At 39.0% G+C, this 20,765-nt stretch overlaps 1 protein-coding gene across 1 annotated transcript in view; it reads right to left on the reverse strand.

The window, feature by feature from the left end:
* Positions 1-20,765, reverse strand: part of LOC122805248 (golgin subfamily A member 4-like) — a 1,317,313-nt gene that overhangs the window by 1,282,120 nt on the left and 14,428 nt on the right. Inside the window, exon 2 of the mRNA XM_044075338.1 lies at positions 290-388. Coding sequence (XP_043931273.1) covers positions 290-388 — 99 coding nt within the window. The remainder of the gene's footprint in view (positions 1-289; positions 389-20,765) is intronic.

Here is a 20,765-nt window from a genome sequence, read left to right on the forward strand (position 1 = left end):
GGCCTTTTAAAACTTTTATTTGACAATACATCTAAAGAGTAGGAAAACAGTTGCTGATATATTCAGTCCCCAATATCCACCAGTCTTTTTATGGCTGTGTGATGGGCTTGTTCTTAAACTAGACAACCAATACAGCAAAAAATATGGTATCCTGCAATATACAGTCACCAAACTTTGATGTATCTATAAAGAAATAGCACAGCATCCAAGCTCTACAGTAATATTACAGGTCCTCTATAGCTGGCATTAGTATCTACAAAGAAAAATTAAAGGCAAAAGGAATACTTACTTCTCTGCCTCTGTGAACAGAAATGCTCTCATTTTGTCTTTCAGCCACTGAAGAACTACCCAGACCTTCTGAAGGCTGTGACGTAGATCGGGGAGTACCCTAGAGTAATTTACCACAACATCAAACAGTGGGTTAACATAGGAACAACTCAATAAAATCCTTAAATATAGCCTAAAAGTTAGTTTTCTATTAGGCTCCCAATATGCAACTTTGATTTTTTTTGTTAATTCCAAAAACAATATTACAGCTTTACATTTTTAAACACTGACAGTTTCATTAAACCCATTAGTAATATGCTTTGCAAGCAAAAACACAAATGATTTCAGCTTTTAACTTTTCACACTATTATCTCTTTAAGTGGGGAATAATGCAAGATACTAGACCTCACGTAAGTGCATTTTCAAAACAGCATGCAACACAGTTTTGTGAGTGTACAGACTTGGCTAATGTTCAGTGACCACACTATCATTTCTTTTTTCCACCCACTCAGTCATTATTTTATAGTTAGGTAGAGAATATATTGATTGACAGGTAATTAACGTTTAGACAGAGGGATATATCAACAGTTAGACAAATTACATTATACAGACAGATAGTCAATTTTGGTTATGATGGAGCAACTTCCACTCCCTCAACTTCCTGCACCCATTCTGGGTGACTGGTTGGGGGACACTAGTCCGCTTTTCAACCAGAACTAATTAAAAAGAAACACAAGTATCAAGGCACCTGCAAAAAGCAATGCAAGCTTACCGCTGCCATATAAACACCATCCTTTTGATCTCCTGAGGCTGTCAAAAAGATGCAGCCATGTCCAATTATGCTGCCAATACAGCATTTTTAGAGACATGCTACAAAGTCCAATACTCTCAATTTTCTCCTAAAATATACTCCATTTTATTACAGGCAGATAGCAGATACACGTATGCAATGCATTAGGTTTTCTATTCTGATACAAGCAGACTGCACAGACTGGAATTTCAAAATGTATTTTGGGTCAGCATGAAGCAAACATGTATTCACTACATCAGCTTATCTGTAAGTAAATCTTCAGCAGTGCATAGCTGGTAAGTTTTCTTTTCTCTTCCACATTAAAAATTGCATGGTTCTGGCCATTACATATTCTGATGACACTTGGACTAGCATGGTGCAGTCTACCCTATGGTCCCATGTCAGACCCTAATAAAACTGGCCGAGCACAAAGTTATGAAAATTAAACAAATGTTTGAACAACCACAAAAGAACAATGGAAGAGTACTAAACACTCATAAAGACCACCTTCTCACAATAAAAGTGATATAATGACAATGTGTCACAACAGGAAGATGCCTTGCAATGGTAAACCACTGGGAATAATTACTGGGAGAATGATGCTAAAATAAGGCCAAATGGCAAAGGCGAAAAAGCATCAATTTTTGAAATACTGAGGTCTCAAAGAAAAGCCAATCATTTGGAATCAAAGGCCAAGGAATAATGTTCTGATACAATGTTAACAGAAATCAAAGTGGCTGTGGTACAAAAAATGACTTAGGAGAAAACACTCCGACAGTAGTACAACAAAACCTGGGAAGCCTCACTCTCCTCACCAGGCCCATGGGCCACACCTAGCCCAGTACTCAAGTTAGGTCCAGAAGACCAAAAAAAAAATGGCAAAAAGAAAAAAAAAAAAACAGTGTATTTATGAAAGGCCTGCGTGGAGTTGTGTGCTAGCACAGGTCTGTGCTCCTTAAGGATATCCTCCCATGAGGCAAAGTTCAGCCGTAATTCAATTACTTCTTACATGTACAATGTCTTAACCATCCCAGGAAAGTCAGCCAGAATCTTCTCAGCTTTAGCCAAGAAGTAATATGTGCTTCAGGGTGAAGGTGACAATGTACCAGGCCTCCAATCTGGACTTCAAGCATGCAGCCTTCTCAGTCAGAACTCAAGGGATCTCTCCACTTGAATTTACCAGAAACAGACATGCTCAGAGCAGATAGATGTGGAAGAAAAGATAAGGCTGCACTTCCTTAGCTGATCTGTAAAACTTTGCTCTGATGTTTGGTGACAACTAAAGGGGAGTCTGTAACAAGAGGACTGCAGGACAGCTCTTTACCTGAACACAGCAGGATCATCTATTGACTTGTCATTACACCAAGAAGAAAACAAAAACAGCAATGTCATCACTGATATCACCATGTTCATGCATCATTATGTCACTAGTTCCTTAAGGCAATATTAAAAAAATATTGTAAAAGACGAAGAAAGAATAAGTGTGACTCCAGTACTTATTCTAGCTGTTTTCACAGATATTTCAGTAATAAGTTAGAAATGAAAATATCTACATGCACCTGGTTATTTTTGTATGAAGCAAATTTATTACCAATAAAGGCATCTTACATAGTCATTACTTAAATACAACATATGCTCACAAGATTAATTAAACAACATACAAAGACAGGAGATGTGGTCTAGGCTCCAAGAGGATTATATTCAAGCTGATTTTTCTAGATAGGTGTACCACCAGAAATGATCAACACATATCTGTGTGATCTAACACAATGGGGCCTTAAAAAAGGAGTCAAAATACTTGTAATGGATGGGAGCATTTTGGCCGGCAGTGCAGTACAGCAAAAGGAAAGAATAAATGCGCTTGAATCTTGTAATGCAAAACAGGAGGGTGATATGAAAGCCTTAAGACAACAGAAAGATGTTGCCAAGTAAATAGGAAGACAGAGAATAGAACAGAAAGAGAGAGAGTAAGAGAGTATGCCTTAAGGAAGGGAGGGAGATGAGGGCTAAGACCTAATAAAGTTCATACAGGACAGGGTGAATGAGCTGCTGAAGTGAGTTACAGATATAAACACAGGTTAAATGTGTACACGGAACTGGAAGAAAGGATAGGGCATCTTAGGAAAAGCAACTCATTTAGCAGTGAAGTTGCATGGTTTTGGAACAAACAACTGGTCAGCTATGCAAGCCAGTTCACAGAGAGGCCTAACAATGGGTGAATATAACATGCGAGTTGCTGAAGATAACTCCTATTGCAATTACCAGTCAAGGCAGGAATTTGATGCTGCTACATGGCATATACTACATATCACAACAGTAGTCAACCTTGTCTATCTAGCTATCCTGTGAGTGGCATAGCAAAGTAGTGTCAATTACTCTAAAAATGGACAGGAAGCAGTGAAATTTCATTTGTTACAAAATGCCCAGCATGGAAATGCGGTGGTGGTGCTGCAGTAGCGTTGTCGCCTCACAGTTAGACGTTGCCCGTTCGATTCTCAGTTAGAGCGTCTTCTGTGTGGTGACATGCGTGAATGGGCGTTTCTTCGTTGAAGGTTGTGCGTTAGGCCCGGCAAGCCAGCACGTAAAAACCTACTGCCAATCATTAGCGGACTGGAGTTCAGCTGTGGCGACCCTTACCGGGAAAAGTTGAAAGACACAAACAAACAAAATGACCAGCATATGGGGGAAGCAGAAGGGTCTATTAATGAACAGCCAATGAGTATGCAAGTGGGGAACAAGCATTGAAGGCTGTTTGCTGCACTTGCAAGTTGAAATCCTGCCCAGAAAGAGGTAGTTTCCTCCACAGGTCCAAGATACTGTAGACAGCTGAAAATGCCTAGTGTGTGTTGGTGGATAAACCCCATCCAACACAGTTAAAACTGATACAGTAACAGATCACTCCATCTATAAGACAATGTATACAGAAAGGTCATGTGGAGCAGCAGGCAGAAGTTACAGCAAACAGATTAATAGAAAAATCTAAGGAAGAGAGAATTGGACTGCAAGTGTCATAATACTTTATGTTACAGCTTTCCTGAAAATCCAATTCCAGAAAGCATTAACTTGAAAACCAAACAAAAAATAAATACATATATGCATTTGTAAACCATATATCACAACCTTAAATTGCACAATAATGAGAACATAATATTGATGATCAAAATGCTTTAGACTACAATATCTAACACTTGAATTTGGCAACCTGCAGGACCCATGTTAGCACCTATTCCCGTGTCCACACTCCTGAAGGACCCGTGTTAGCAATCATTCCTGGGTCTAAACCCCTTCTGGACACATTTTAACACATAATCCCCCTACAACTGTAAATCTAAGGTAAGTACTAGAGATGGTTAGACATTGATCTTCAGCGCTTTTTTCTTCTACATCATGGTCCTATTGTTGCACATTTCAACACTGTGATAAATATAAAATAATTATTTGGATGGAGGCCTCCCCTCAAACCCTCTAAATCATACATATAAACTCCACTGCTGTACTACAGTGGAGAAAAGTTGAAAATCCACCAAAGGTACACCACCAGCTTGCAAAATACAGTACTCAGAAGATAAATGAACCATAACATTCACCTTCTGGCAAAAAGACCAACAATCTATCGACCCTTAATGAGGAATAATTGTACAACCAAGCTTTACTGGTTACAGAAGAATAAAGTATTCACTGTGACCCAGGATACCTCAGATTGACTAGAAGCTTGGACAAATCAAGAGCTGGAATAGTGAACACTGACAAAATGGGTCAAGTGCTTGCCTCCTCACCCTCCTCGGATGAAAGGTTCTGAAAGTGCATATCCAAGCACAAGCACCTGTAGAGAAATGAAGGGCTGTTAAATTGAATTAACAACAGATTATGCAAACTAAGATACTGTACAACTGTATATTCTTATTTACTGAAAGGTTTACTAAGACAAGCCAACCAAGCACTACCATCAAGAATTTTTACAATTTCTTTATAACACATATGACTGTCACATACACTACACTTCCTCAGATTACTTCAACTACAAAATGTCCACTAGACAATTTTTACAGTCACTTTTACCTAGTTTCAAACTTCATCCTTGATGAAACATTCCTTTCCTGTATTGAAGCATTCTTTGTCTGCATCCTTATCTCATTCACAGAAAACTAGTTCCTAGCAGGCTGAAATGTTCTCTCATAGACTGGACAGTCTTAACTTTTTCTGCTCTGTTAGCCATTTCCCTTTAACAGTTTACTCACCTGCATGTCTGTATACATTCAACTGTTTATATTTCAATAAGTCTCTATTGTCACTGCCACCTGTTACAAAAACATTCAGAAGTCTAGTACTTTTTGTTCCATGTATGCACATTCTGTTGTTATCATACTTGTTTATTGCTCATTTCTTTTCTATACTTGCAGATGCAGTGTCACATATTTTTAAAAATATCACACTGTTACTATGATAGAAAGCAGTTTTACCAAACCTCTGTTACTATGAAAGAAAAACAGTTCTACCAAATTATATACATTTTTCTATCAAATACATGTTGTTACTATGAGGGAAACCAGTTTTACTTTATATAATTCTATCAATGGGGAAATTATTTTGGTCCCTAGTTTTCTTTTAAAAGTCTCAAAACAGATGCTGAGCGGGCAAACACTTATAGGGGTCACTGAAAGGTTACTTGTTCAATTAAATATTTTTCACTTCTGACAATGTCTCTTTCAAAAGAGACAAAGGCACTTCTAAATAAGCTGGTAAAAATATTCACAGATGGAGAATCACCGAAACCAGGACCCAAATAACCAATCCAAAGTTTAATACGATTTCACAACACATACGAAGTCTGCAGTACAAAAATCCCGGTCCACAGTACATCCAATAAGTCAAGCGCTTTCGCTCGGGCTCTCCCAGGCTTTTTCAAGATAACATATGGAAATTCTGTTCACCTTATATACATAGTGGTTAATTCTTTAATTGACTAATTGGTCTTAATAGATGACAAATTCGATTTAAAGTTGTAAGGCACCACAATGAACATTCATTTCTTAATGTACTTGTACTAAAAAATCGCTAAAAATAAACTTCTAAATAAGCTGCACCTGAATTTTTTTAACAGTGCAGTACTTCTCCTTTGGCATTGTTTGTCTGGATTTTACAAACTACAGTTAGTGGTGCATATTTTTTACTGTGTGTCATAAAAGTAGCTTTATTCTGACACCAAAAAAATACAGCTACATATATTTATGTAAATCTATATTCCACTGATTCACTTAGCATTTCAGATCTTGTCTATTACATTTACAACCTCCTCTTTCTTGTCCCTTAAAGTGCTTAAAACCATCCCTCCTCAGCACATGTCCAAACCAATGCAGTCTCACCTCTCTGGCTTAGTCTCCAAACCGTCCGACCTGAGCTGACCCTCCAATATATGGATTCCTAATCATGTCCAGCCTTGTCACACGCAATGCAAATCATAACATCTTTAACTCTGCCACCTCCAGCTCTGATTCCTGTCTTTTTTTGTCAGTGCTACTCTTTCCAATCCATATAACACAGATAAGTCTCACTACACTCTTGTTAGAACTTCCCTTTAACTCTTACTGGTACCAGTCTATCACAAATCACTCCTGACACTCTTTTCTGCCCACTCCACCCTGCCTGCACTCGGTTTCCTCATCTCTGTTCCACACTCACCATTATTCTAAACCGTTGATCCCAAGTATTTAAACTCATCTGTCTTCGTCAGCTGTACTTCCTGCATCATCACCATTCCGCTATCCTCCCTCTCATTCACCCACATATGTTCTGTCTTAGCCTGTTGACCTTCATTCCTCTCCTCTCTACAGCACATCTCCACCTCTCCAGGGTCTCCTCAACCTGTTCCATACTCTCACTACAGATCACAATATCATCCACAAGCATCACAGTCCATAGGACTCCTGTCTGATCTCATCTATCAACCTGTCCACCACCACTGCAAATAAGAAAGGGCTCATTGCGGATTCTTGATGTAATCCAACCTCCACCTTAAAAGCATCCGTCACACTACCACAAACTTCCCACTGTCACCATACTCTCGTACATATCCTGTACCACTCTTGCATGCTTCTCTGCCACGCCCTACTTCCTCATACAATACCACAATTCCTCTCTAGGCACCCTGTCATATGCTTTCTCTAAGTCCACAAAGACACAATGCAACTTCTTCTGACCTTCTCTGTACTTCTCCATCAACACTCTCAGAGCAAACATTGCATCTGTAGTGCTCTTTCTGGACATGAACCATACTGCTGCTCACCTCCCTTCTTAACCTAGTTTCCCCTACTCTTTCCCTTAACTTCATGCTGTGACTGATAAATTTTATCCCTCTGTAGTTACTTCAGTTCCAAAAGAAGAACACATATGTGGTCATAGTTGTAAATATTTTAGTAATGTCAAGTTCTACAGAAGCTCATATACTCACTTTCCTCACTTGTCTACAGGAACGTTTTTTAATCAGGCATGTCCAAGGGTCAGCTCCCAGTGTTCTCTCCTGTCTATCTGATGAATCCGGGCATCTTGGAGGCAATGTAGCAACTGCTTCATGTACACAGATAACCCTCTCATCCTACCACCCAACACCACAACCTGTGAGAGATGCACTTATCTAGTCAAGCTGGAGGCACAGCTCTCTCCAACCAAGACTGAACTTGACAGTCAAGAGGAGAAGCTAAACACTTGCACCACACCACACATCACATAGTCCCACTAAACCTACACTACCAAAATCCACACACAGAAACACAAAAACATTTGCGGAGGCTCTCAATAATAATCTGCTCAAGCAACAGAGACCTCCAAAGCAGAAACGCAAGCAACCTCCACCCCCCAACACAACCCCAAAATTCAAATAGCCCACAGACTCAGTGTGTCACTCAACCACAGCCCATAAGGCAAAACAACGTACCCAACACACTAGCATATTTGACTCTATAGTCAGGCAAACTGATGTCCCCCACTCACCAGGCTAAACAAGGAAAAGGTTACTGTCAGCTGCCTGTCACATAACCCACGCACTCAGATCACTCCACAACAAGTACAAATATGACTCTGTCATTGTCCATGTTGTGTGAATGACCCGAGACGTACCTCTCTGGACTACATGAAAAGAGATATGGAAGAGCTCTCTGATCTTGCAGCCCAGGCAGGTAAGACCCTAACTCTGAGTAGCAGCCTGCCATCACCCAGAAAGATTCTGCAGTACAACGTCAAAATGATTGACTTCAACAATTGGCTAAGCTTCTGGTGTCATTCTAAGGGGGTCCTGTATCCGTCTGCCTGGGACGACATGGTCGACAGACCACGATGCTTTGCCAGAGATGGCCTGCACCTGTCACCCCTAGGATTCCGGATACTGGCTACGGCTCTTGCTGCTCCTACAGTGCCTCTTTTTAGGCAAGGTTCAAATGACAAATTTACCACCATAACAGTAACAGGCAAGCAAAAACTGAGGGTAATGCTACTCAATGCTATAAGTCTATACCTCAAAATGCACTCCCTTGAGGCACTCCCTAAAATGGAGTACATTGATATCTGTGCTGTGACTGAGATCTGGTTCAAGGATCCAGAGAGCACCCCTGCATTACCAGGCTATAACTCACACCACACTTTTCGGCCACCTAACCTGGACCACAACACCAAAGGTGGAGGTGTGCCCATATTCATCAAGGATATCCACACCTCCAGGCTAGTTGCACAGCATAATGCATTCGAGGTTATCCAAGTGCAACTAACTCTTGGCAAAACTGCAATCCAAATTGTAGATTGCTATAGATCCCCCACCATGCCCAGGATTCCCAATCCTCTTTTCTTGATATAATGGAAAATATTAGGGTTCAACCAAACACCCTAACAATGGGCGATTTCAACTACCCTACCATTAACTGGGAAAACTACTTAAGTACAAACTCCTTCGCTCAACGCTTTCTGGAATTCATAAATTCCAATGCCCTGGATCAACTTATCCACACTCCCACCAGGGCAACAATAACCTAGAGCTAGTCATTAGCAACATGAGTGACCAATGTTCCACACCTGAAGTCAACTCCTCGTTGGTCAGATCCAACCATGAGCTAATCAACCTAGATATCCACATCACCCCCCCCCCCCATTAACTAAGGAAATCACGGTAAAATATTTCTCCAAAGCCAACTTCATGCCTCTTAACACAGAAGTGGCGAACTTCATGACACCCATGCAGATGGGCAATACAGTTACGACTGCTGAATCTTACACAGATGCACTCTATAAGCACTTGCATGACTGCATGGATCATGCTATCCCAAACGGAACCAAGATGCTATCCTCCAAAAAAGGAAGCCAACCTAGTGGTCCCCTGCCATAAACCAACTCTACAACAGAAGGAAAAACTGTTGCAAGAGAGAGTAAAGCCCATGAGTGGAGGAGTTCCCTGGTCAACCACAGTAAGAAGCTGAGATCCCTTATAAGATCCTCCAAAGCTAGCGACAAAAACAAAATCACCACTGATTCTAGGGACAACCACAAAGTATTCGATAGCTATGTCAAGAATCGCACTGGCAACACCCAGATCTACTCTGAGTTACAGCACAACGGCATGAAAATTACAGAACCAACTGATATTGCCAACATCCTGGCAGGTAGCACTTTACCCTCCCTCACCTCCTAAAGGGCCCATCTAAACAGAAAGAATGCAGAGTCCCTGTAATCACCACTATGCAGGTAAAAGCTGCACTCTCTAAAGCCAAAAACACAGAGTCCATGAGACAGGACAACATCCCAGGCTGCGTTTTGCATGAACTTCAGAACGAACTGGCTCCCCACCTAAGCACCATGTTCATAGTCTCACATCAGGCTTCGTCCCCACTAAATGGCGCACAGCAACTGTTATCCCACTCCACAAATGGGGAGCCACCACTGATCCCGGGAACTATCGCCCTATTAGCCTGGCAAGCCTGGCCTGTAGGGCCATGGAATGTATCATCATGGAACTCATAAACAAAGACACTGGTAACCCCCAAAGTCTGGACCCCACCAAGTTTGAGTTTGTGAAAGGCAGATCATGCCTCCTGAACCTGATCGACTTCTTTGAGGCAGTCACCAAAGCTGTAAACGAGGGTAAGGTGGTTCACACAGCCTATCTTGACCTCGCCAAGGCTTTCAACACCATCCCCCATTCTGGAATTATAGCTAAACTCCCTAAACTAGGTATAAATCCCCATGTCACAAGATGGGTTGCCAACTGGCTCACTGACAGAACCCACACTGTAAAAGCTGCAGACTCCAAATCTGACTTCAAACCAGTGACAAGTGGAGTACCACAGGGTTCAGTCCTGGGACCTCTCCTGTTTGGTATCTACTTCTCTGAAGTACAGGATAACACAGAAGGCCTTTAGCTAACTAAGTTCGCAGATGACTGCAAACTAGGAGCCATAGTTGAGTCCCCAAATAATGTGAACATCCTACAGAAGGTCCTCACTGAGACAGATGCCTGGTGTCAGAGCCATGGCCTCAAGCTCAATGCCAAAAAGTGCACGGTCATCTCCTTTGGTAAAAACTCTGAAAACATGAACTACCACCACATAGACGGCAGTCTACTTAATGCCGAATGTGTGATAAGAGACCTGGGGACCTAGGTGGACAGTAGTCTCTCCTTTGATAATCACATCGCCACAGTAGTCAGGAAATACTTCTACGTGGCACATCTCATCACAAAAGGGTTCTCAACTACAAAAAAAGAGCTCATTGTTCCCCACTACTCTACACTCATTAGACCCATTATAGAGTACAACGCCCCTTTTGGAATGTACCTTACAAGACATCTGCAGCAGCAGGAAAGGCCACAGATGTATCTCACAAAGAGGATTACTGGCCTCAAACAGATGCCTTACACTGACCATCTCAAAAAACTCCAGTTTTACCCCATAGCATATCACTTACTCTGAGGTGATCTCCGCCTAACATACAAAGCTATGTCGAACCCGGAGATGTTGGACATGCTAAGCCAAAAGAAATCCCAATCCCTCCAAGCTACACGCCCTAGGCACCTAAACATTGTCACCACAATAAACAGGACATGCTGGAGGGATAGATTCCTGTCACAGAGACTTCCCATACTCTGGAACAAGCTACCCATCTATGTCAAGCAAAGTTCCTCATTCGCACTCTTAAAGAAAAATCATGATAAGTGGATGGGAAATCGGAAATACACCCCAGGGATCACTTCGGTGGCTGTACTAGACAGGAGCAGAGGAAAATAACTTCCTTGAGTGGCATAAACCAGGGAACCTTGTTGGGTAAGCTTACTTAGGCCCTTGTGCCGATAGCCTAGTACCTACCTATGAACCTATATCTTTCGGATCTGGCATGGTAAAGCAGATACTCTGCAAGAATGTCTTAAGTACCTGAACTACACTACTACCTTTTTGAGTTTTAGACTTTCTTTTTCAAGTACAGATATTAAATTTTTTAGACATTCATTTCTTTATTCAAGAGGGCAGAATAGGTACAATGATATATAGGAAAGACATACAAACATCAAGGTATTTACGAAGTAACAGCATGCATCCCTTTCATATTTATAAAAAACATTGTTCATAGTCAGTTTTTACGACCAAGTAGATTAATACATTCATCTGTTTCAGTATTCAATCACACTGACGAGATGTATTCTGAATTCTATGAAAGAGACTACAGTTCAGAGATGTTAGATAATAAAAAGTTAGTTACAGATGACAGGAAAGATATAGGTAGACCATACTTTTCTGAAGAGATGGATAATGGGATATCAGTAAATTCAACTAAAAACTCCCACTTTAGGTTATGGTATTACATAAAATACAATGCGCACACTAATAAGATCAAAAATATTAAACAGAAATGGTCCATATCATGTTCATCAGACAATGTGAAGGAAATTATAAGACAGCATCTATTTACTTATAAAAGAGAAAAAACATCTTAGACAACAACATAATTTTAAAGACTTAGATGCACAACCTAAGTATAAGATAGTAACAAAGTGCACAGTTCCATGCTACACTTGCCAGTTGTGTAAATATATAAATAAAAAACTAGAAAAGTATGTTGCTTTCAGACTTTTGCTACATGTAAAACAAAGAATGTTGTGTATCTGGCTACACGTGTTAAGTGTCCTTCATTCTACGATGGTAAGACCAACAGAATGTCGAAGGAACGAACTGCTGAACACTTGTCTGATATATGTATGAAAGTAGAAAGCAATGCCTTCACAAGATCTACATAGTTTTAAATTTGTTGTTAAATGTTTTAATAATTCTAATCTTAGAGGGGGAAACATTTTGTTTTAAACACTGAGAATATAGAGCATAAGTGGATTAACTACTTTCATGCAGATATATATATCCAGGACTTAATGAAGCGATAAGTTTGAAACATGTTCTTAAGAAAAGATCACTTTGCAATTGATTATTTAACTAATTTTATTACGGCTGCATTATGGATTGGTTAGAATATTTTATCTGTGGTGTATACAAGAATGTATGTATGCCAATGCTGAAAGCACTAAGGAAGAGTTTTATCTCAAAAGCTTTGCTATTATTTTATTAAACCCATTTTACATGGTTTTTAAAACGGTTTGATTCTTTGAGTTCCTTTTTGTTTGTCTGCCACCTTTACTGTTACCAGAAACAAATACTTTATTGATCAATGTTCTGTCCAAGCAACAGGAATAGAACAGGCAAAAAATAGAGCAAGAGAAATAAAGATAACATTTTAAAGATTAAAAAGAAGCAAACACAGACACACCCACACACAATATGCTCTATATGGGAGCCAACACTAAGCATTCACCCACTTCTAACTCTAATTGACCAGGTCTAAATATCTTTCCTCTTGGATTTCTTTCATCCCTGAGGTTTGGCATGGCTCCATTGTTGCAGTTATTCTTTTAGAAGCACTGGGCTGGGCTGAAATGACTGTAGCTTTGTAAGTACTGGCCACGGCCGCTTCCTACTTGAAGGAGATGGGGTATATTACACATTGCCCCTTCTATCATTAGCACTTATGGGGTTTTGCATGAAGTTTACCCAGAGGGTCATTTCTGCAATTTCAGAGATCCCGGAAAATGTCAAGTTTTCCTTTCTTGACTGATCTCCTAATGTAGTTACATTCTGCCATCAAGTTCTCTGCATCTCTCAAATGTATTAACCCTACTTGTTTTTACAAACTATATTGTATGTATTTTTACTTTGTAATCTTTATTTGCATTTTGTAACCTATATTGTATTATACTGTTTCTTGGAGCTTTTATTCTGTAACCTATATTGTATTATACTGTTCTCGGAGCTTTTCTCCCCGGGCCTCCACTGAAAATGGGCACTTCTTGGACCAGTGGACTTCCCCGGTAATCAAACTGAAATAAATAAATAAAAATAAATTTTGTTTTCTGACTTAAGCACTATAGTATTTGTCAAAATCTCTAATTCTTTCATTTCTTTTATATTACTTTTTTATGTATTCTTCCAAGTTTCCAATAATTTTGATGCTATATTCTGGTATGGATCATTTTTTTTTTCTTTCTTTGAAAGAAGCAACAGCGATCTTTTCCAATAACAAGTCAATCTGGTCTTCTCCGAGTAGTTCAGCCATGCAGTCACTCACACTTTGAGCTTCTCTACCTTTTCCCCTGATTAGAATTCCTTTTCAGATTCACAATTCTCTTCACTAACGTCATTCAGATAAACTATGTCAATAATCCCAATTCATTATTGGTTCTGACTGACTTAATTACTGGCTTTTAAGTTACTACCCCATCTTAATCAAAAAGGGCTATTTTAAACTGCACATCAGCTTACCACCACACCAGAAGGTCCAAGTTGCTTATAAATTCATACAACAGTCATATGCAATATGGAATTTGTTTTCAAGCTCAAGTTCTTTGTACGGTATGCAAATTCTTTATACTTAACATACCTTAAGCACTGTTCTGAATTTGTACTGCGTCTAGAAACTGTTAACAGTTACAGCCCCTCACTTGTTCAAACAAATTTAACAAGTAAAATGGTTGTTCTTTTCTTTATTCACCAGGTAAGTGAAATGGTTCAACTACTAGCCTGTTCAAAGGTACAGATAAAACATATTTACACACAGCTGTGGACTATACATCAACTGCAAAATTTGCCCGCTTGCAAAACTTAGAGAAAATTACTTATGAGTAAATAAACGATTGTCTATTTAAAACGTCACCTGTGAATGTAAACATACATTTTGATGAAAAACAGAGCACTGACCGAAAACTGCACCTTAACCCTTGATTTATAGTCAAATACGGAAAATGGTCTATTATTTCAAACACTACCTGTAATAAAGAGAACCTCTGAACTGTTAAACACTCCCTTTTACTTCAGAAGGTAAAAAGACTACAGTTTTTCACCAGAAGTCACCCTTGGTCTCCCTTTCTTATTTCTCCTTTCCCAAGACAGTTATTAAACCACTTTCAGCTCCAAGACAGTACCTGTGCACAGTCACCATTGATTCAGTGCACTAAACTACCTCTTTAAGCTTGAAAAGTGTGTTTTTTTCCCTATGGAAATGTCCCTACAATCAAATAGATATGAAGGTAATAGTGAAGTCTGTAGTTTAAACAACACTTTGTGCACCATATTTTTATGTAAATTATAAATATTTTGGCAGCTGAAAACAAAGAACTTTGTCCACTACAATTGCTGCATTTTTTTTTTTTTTTTTTTTTTTTTTTTTTAGACACAGCAGTCCCACTGGTACTTTCTCCTTCAACTGCGGTCCATTGGCTGTTTTTAGCCATCCACTGTATCCCTTAAGTTTATTTCTCTTTTCCCCAGAAACTTGTGTAACCACTTTCAATTCTTAGCTAGTATTTTTCCAGAGCTGAGGTCCTGCATTTTATCTTACTTTTTCTCATTGTTTTGCTGATCTTGTGTGGGGTGATAACATTTGGACGTTGCAATTTAAGGTCTATAGAAACCTCCTTACCATTACACAGTTGTTCAAACACACAAGTGCAATTTTTACTTTTACATATCACTGTTAGGTTAAGGGAATATTGGACTAACTCTCCTACTAAGACTGTATCCTAGATCAACAAAATAAAGAGTTTTATCTAATAGCACAGAGGTACTTTAAACTGCACTGCTCCTTTTACTTACCTCTCTCAGAAGATCTGAGGTTGTTTAAGTTCAGTCATTGTATTTGTCTCTTTGCCAAGTTTCTCCCTTGGTAACACTCAGGATCACTCCGCTTCACTACCCTACCCCCAGTTACCACTCACTCCCCTCTTACTCTACATTTCTACTTCCATAGCACCACCCGCATATCCCACAAACTAATACCATTGGTTCTCTCCAGAAAAAAAAAAGTCAATAGATTTACTTCCAATAGTAACAGCCACTCTAGTTTATCACCCAAGACTCTGTCTCAAACTGTCCTACTCCCATACCCCTTATTACTATCACATTTCATCTCTACAACCCAGTATCCTCCTAACATTTTACAATCCTAATTTACAGCAGAGATAAAACCAAAGTTAAATAAAATGCCCCTAACTCAGATTACTCTACTATTCCTCATCACCAATTATCAAATCCACCTCCTTCAAATACATAGGACTTCAACCAATCCTCACAAAAAGTATCAACATCTACCCAGCCTGTGTTCCTCCACAGCACCCTATTTATACAAACCACAGCTGATTTAATTATCTATAAATATCTTAAAAACTATGTATTCAAATTTAATATCAAATACCAAACCAAGACCAATACATAACTGGCCACACTCTTCCTCTGTAAAATATCAATTCAGAAATTTGATATTCACACCAACCCCAGGTCCCACTGTCCATAAAAACATTACCTCCAACCTGGAAATAGATCAGTCACCTAATACTTTTCAACAAAAAACTGAACCAAAACTCATCCTATTAAATATGACCTCAAGAAGTATGTGCAATAAAATCCATAACATACATGCCTACCTTGCCACATACACTCCTGACGTAGTCACAGCTACAGAAACCTGGATAAAAAAAGAAACATAGGATAATGAGACCCCCCCCCCCACCCAGATAATGTATACTCAGACATGACAGATAAATCAAGTGTGCAGGTGGTACAGCAATCTATAAGCATTCCCTATTCATCCTCTTACTCCTACTACAGGAAGCGCACAAATTTAACAATGCTGAACTTCTAATAACACTCCTAAAACATCAACAATAGGAAAACTACATGTTTTATAGCTATTTATATACCATCAGGGAATAACAGTGATATTGCTGAAACATCCTGTACTAGATATCCCAACGAATTAACCATGAAACTATAAATACCTGGAGACTTAAACAGACTAGCAGCTCATAAATCCCACCACCACCACCAAATCCATAAACTTGTACAACAATTAATAACCATATCCACCAGAAGAAAACTTCAGGGAGACTCTCAACATATAGGCTGGATCCTTACAAAGAGTAGGCTGTCTCTCGGATAGCACAAGTGAACACATACCAACATACACCATCAGAACTCACCATAACCTAGATAAACCTATTATCTATAACCAAATAGATAACTAGAAGGAACAGAATCCATTAATTTCATGAAGGCACTGTTAGCTCAAGGGACACACCATGTGTATGCTCCAAGTCTGGCCATGAGAAAGCAGCCAAGACCTTTATTAGTAAAGATGAAACCTACCAGCAGAAAGAATTGATCCTCACAAAACTCTGGCAAAACAGCAAAGTATTAAAAGTTGAAGACAGCAGTGATTGTGGAAAATGATTATCCACTCTGGACCAGGTACAGGAGAAACAATTACTTCAGTAATCATGGAATGTTGAGATGCAGGTGTGAGATTCAAGCAACTGCTGTATCCACGTCTTTTAAGAATATTTTCCTTGGTGGATCAAAGTCATTTTTGATGCAGAACAGGCTAAGCAGGAAATGCAAGTGTTTGTACAACAGAAAGTGACATCAAGCAGAAGGGGTCTCTGCTTTTCCTTCTTTGGATAATAAAGCACACTAAAAGACTTTGCCAGTGAAACATTTTCCACTGTTCCAAAGAAAAATGCTAGAGAGACAGAGAAAAGCACAGAAACTCACCAGAAGAATTTGAAATAACTCAGAATTTAAATTTAATCTGGAAGTGAACAAGAAGAAGACAAGCAATGTTGAAATTAGTTAATAAATGTGAGTCTGCAAAGCATCGATCACATTTGTGAAATACAGCTGCATAAGAATAAAGTAGAAAGAGTGGACCTTTGTTGACTTCATGCCATTAATTTTTGGATAGACTCAGAAGGGAGGTAGAGAAGAACAACAAAGATAACTAAATAAAACTATTTCTGTTCTTAAAAGTCTATGAAACATTTTAAATTATTCTTGTATGTGCGAAAGTTCCTGAAGTAAATAGATGCCTTTTTCCTCTTTTTTCCTCTTCTCTTTCTTCTTTTTAGTATTAATAGAAAGGCTTGTTGTCTAACACGCAGAGCCTACAACAAGAAAAATAACTACAGATCCTGTATCAATACTGGAGATATTTTGGTAATTTTATGAAAATGCATATAAAGCAGAAAGGTAAGGAAATGAAGAAAAAGCACAATAACCCAAGTGAACTCCTCCCATGCAGCTACTGCATTCTACAGTAAGTGTACTTAGCATATAGTATGTCTGACAACTGCTGCTGCAAAACTTAACATAATCAAACTACCAAATGAACTTTTACAGCCGAGTTTCAACTCCAGTTGTAAACCCTCAAAAGAAACAATACCTGTAGTTAAAATTTATGTAACTTAGTTTCCAACAATCAAACTAAACTGGTTTTTCCTCACATCTGCATAAGTGGGTTCTGTACTGCAGTGTTGAAACTGCTGGAGGGACTCCTTCACCCACAGGCCTTTTACCGATGAAGATGAAGCTAGGTGACCACAGCAGCATATTTTAATCTAGCGGTGTAAAAAATCCCTGGAAAGACAATAAAATTAAATGTCGTGACTCACATCAGTGTTTAGAGTTCGAAGACCATGTCTTTGTATCCATAAATGTAGTACCTCACCAACTGTTTTTGCTGGTAAACCATCTGTAGGGGGACTAACTGCACTCCACTGAAGTACCTGGTTGGCCCTCCCCTCATCTCAGCTGTTTCTCCAGCTACTACAATATCATTTCAAGCCATTCCCTCATCTCAGTTGTTTCTCCATCTACTATAACATCATTTCAAGCCAATATCACTACAATAGCTGCAGTTAATTTAGCTGTATGTCAACAGCAATCTGGCAGCATGTGTTACCGTCTTTAAAATTATCAGGATTTGTCTTGCCTCCTGTCTTGTTGCAATTTTACAGATAGTTTTCCTGGTACTTAGCCCACCATGGGTCAACTTGCTCTGTTAAGCCCTCATTACGCTTGAGCTTCACTCCACTCCCCTACATCTACACTTGTACCACACCTCAACTCATCCTCCTATCCTGTATCTAACTCTTTATCCAATCACAAACGGTTCTCTCTATACCATCTCCACTCACTTCTGTTTTAAATTCCTTCTCAAATCTCACTCTGCTTCCTTCCCATCAAAACCTACCTATTCTCCACACTACCTCACATTACCATACTGCAAGGTTTTTACAACATTAACAATGCTGCTTCCCGCCTAGGTCACCTTATTCATTCTCCTCCTCTCATTCCTAACATCATCACCAGTAGTAGTAATAAAATAAGCACACATCAGCCATTTCTTTATCCTAACCATCTCCCCACTAGTCACTCAAAAATCTCTTCAAGCTTATTTTCCATAGCTCTACTCCACTGTTGTAACAACAAAATACTAAAAGAATGTCACTCCCCAATATCAGGGTAATGCTTCTACCCATCTCTGTTAAAAATGCCACAATAAACAAACCATCTTCCTCCAACAAAAATCAATGTGGTGACATCCACCCAAACCCAGGTCCCAATCAAACCCCATACCACAGAACAGACCCTAAAAGCTTAAAAATAGTCATGCATATGCCAAAAATTCACAGATTTTCATGCCTGAATGACACAACACAACCCAAACATCCTAGGCACTACAGAGACTTGACTAATATTATCAGGCTTAACCGAACACATAGGTAGAATTGTTATTATCTTCCCAAATATGCCGGTTACACAGTTTAAAGCTACAGCCTTTGTTTTATTTTCATTAATTTTATATAAAACAAATGGAACTGTCTCAGAATGTTCTACAACACTGAAATGTCCTTTTCTGTTTCAATCAGGTACAAAATAATATCATCTGCAAATAAAGCCAACTTTTTTGAACATCATACCAATTATATCCTTAAATTTCTAAGTCCCTTGTTTTCTTTGCCAGTACTTCTAAATAAAACACAAATAACCAAGGGGAAAAGAGGAAACCACCACTGGGTTCCTCTGTTCAGACACATTAGAGAGGGTCCCTCCCACTTTGAGTCTTGTCTTTAATCCCTCGTATATCCTCCAAATTAACCTTAACATTTTATCAGGGAATGCCCCACTCATAAAATCTCACTCCGCTTACTCTTACACTGTTGAATGCTTTTGCTGCCTCTAGACCCACCAGTAATACAGGTATTTTCTTACATTCTGCTTCCCTCTGAATCATTGTTGTTAAATTAATGTTGTCAAATGATTACTTCCCCTCCAAAAAAACATGTTGGTCTATATCTATCCATTTTGGTATCAACTTTGCCATTCTTTTTAGCATTACAAACAAATACTTTGTAATCATCATTTAAAATTACAACAGGCCTGTATGAAGCTGGATTGGATGGGTCTTTACACTCTTTAGGTATTACAGCCACCACAACTTTTTTCCAGAATGTTAGTGCCTCCCGTCATTTTAAAATACTGTTAAACAAAACCTTCCAGATTTTTATCAGTTTATTCGCTCACAGTTTCCAAACTTCCGCTGGAATGCCTTCTACTCCTGGTGACTTTCCTGCAGATTGATTATGCATCACCAGTTTTATCTCATCTCCTCCGATCATAACTGTTACTTGTTGAGCCTCATCTACCTCGAAACCTGGCATGTTGTATTCCATAAATTGACATTTGTTTACCATGAAAGTCCGAATGGGCCAAAAAGTACCTACTTACAGCAAATTCCCAAGGAGAAAATCCCCACAATCACAATATTTCAGAAATCAAGTACAGACATTTTAAATTACAAAGTATCACATTACATTACAAAATATGAGTGAAAAAATTTAATGAGACAAACATAGCACATGTGTTTTACAGTAGAGTATAATGAAATAATAATGTTGGAAAAAATATGTGAGGAAAAACTCAATAGTCATATTACTTGTTACGCAGATTAGTATGTGATAAATGAGACCGGAGACAATTAAGATATTAAAAAAGATATTAGAGACAGTGATGTGAAATTGAGTGATGTCTTGGTATGAGAGAGGTGTTCATATTATGGATATAGAAGGAAAAAGGATGGAGAGAAGAAGAAGATTATAAGAAGAGGGCAGGGCAAAGTGCCTTCAGGTAGCTTAGGTGAGGAGAAAGAAAACAGAAAGAGATAGGAAAAAGGTCTGCAGAGATGAAGTACATAAGGTAAGGTAAAACAAAAAAAAAAAAAAAAAAAAAAGAGAAAGAGTGGAATAGGAGCTGGGTTACAGCACCAGACATAGCAAGGCCTTGTTAAGCTCATTTCTGGTGGC

This window comes from Protopterus annectens, chromosome 6.part1 (assembly GCF_019279795.1).
Source record: "Protopterus annectens isolate FY-2018-M chromosome 6.part1, PAN1.0, whole genome shotgun sequence".
Lineage (NCBI taxonomy): Eukaryota > Metazoa > Chordata > Ceratodontiformes > Protopteridae > Protopterus > Protopterus annectens.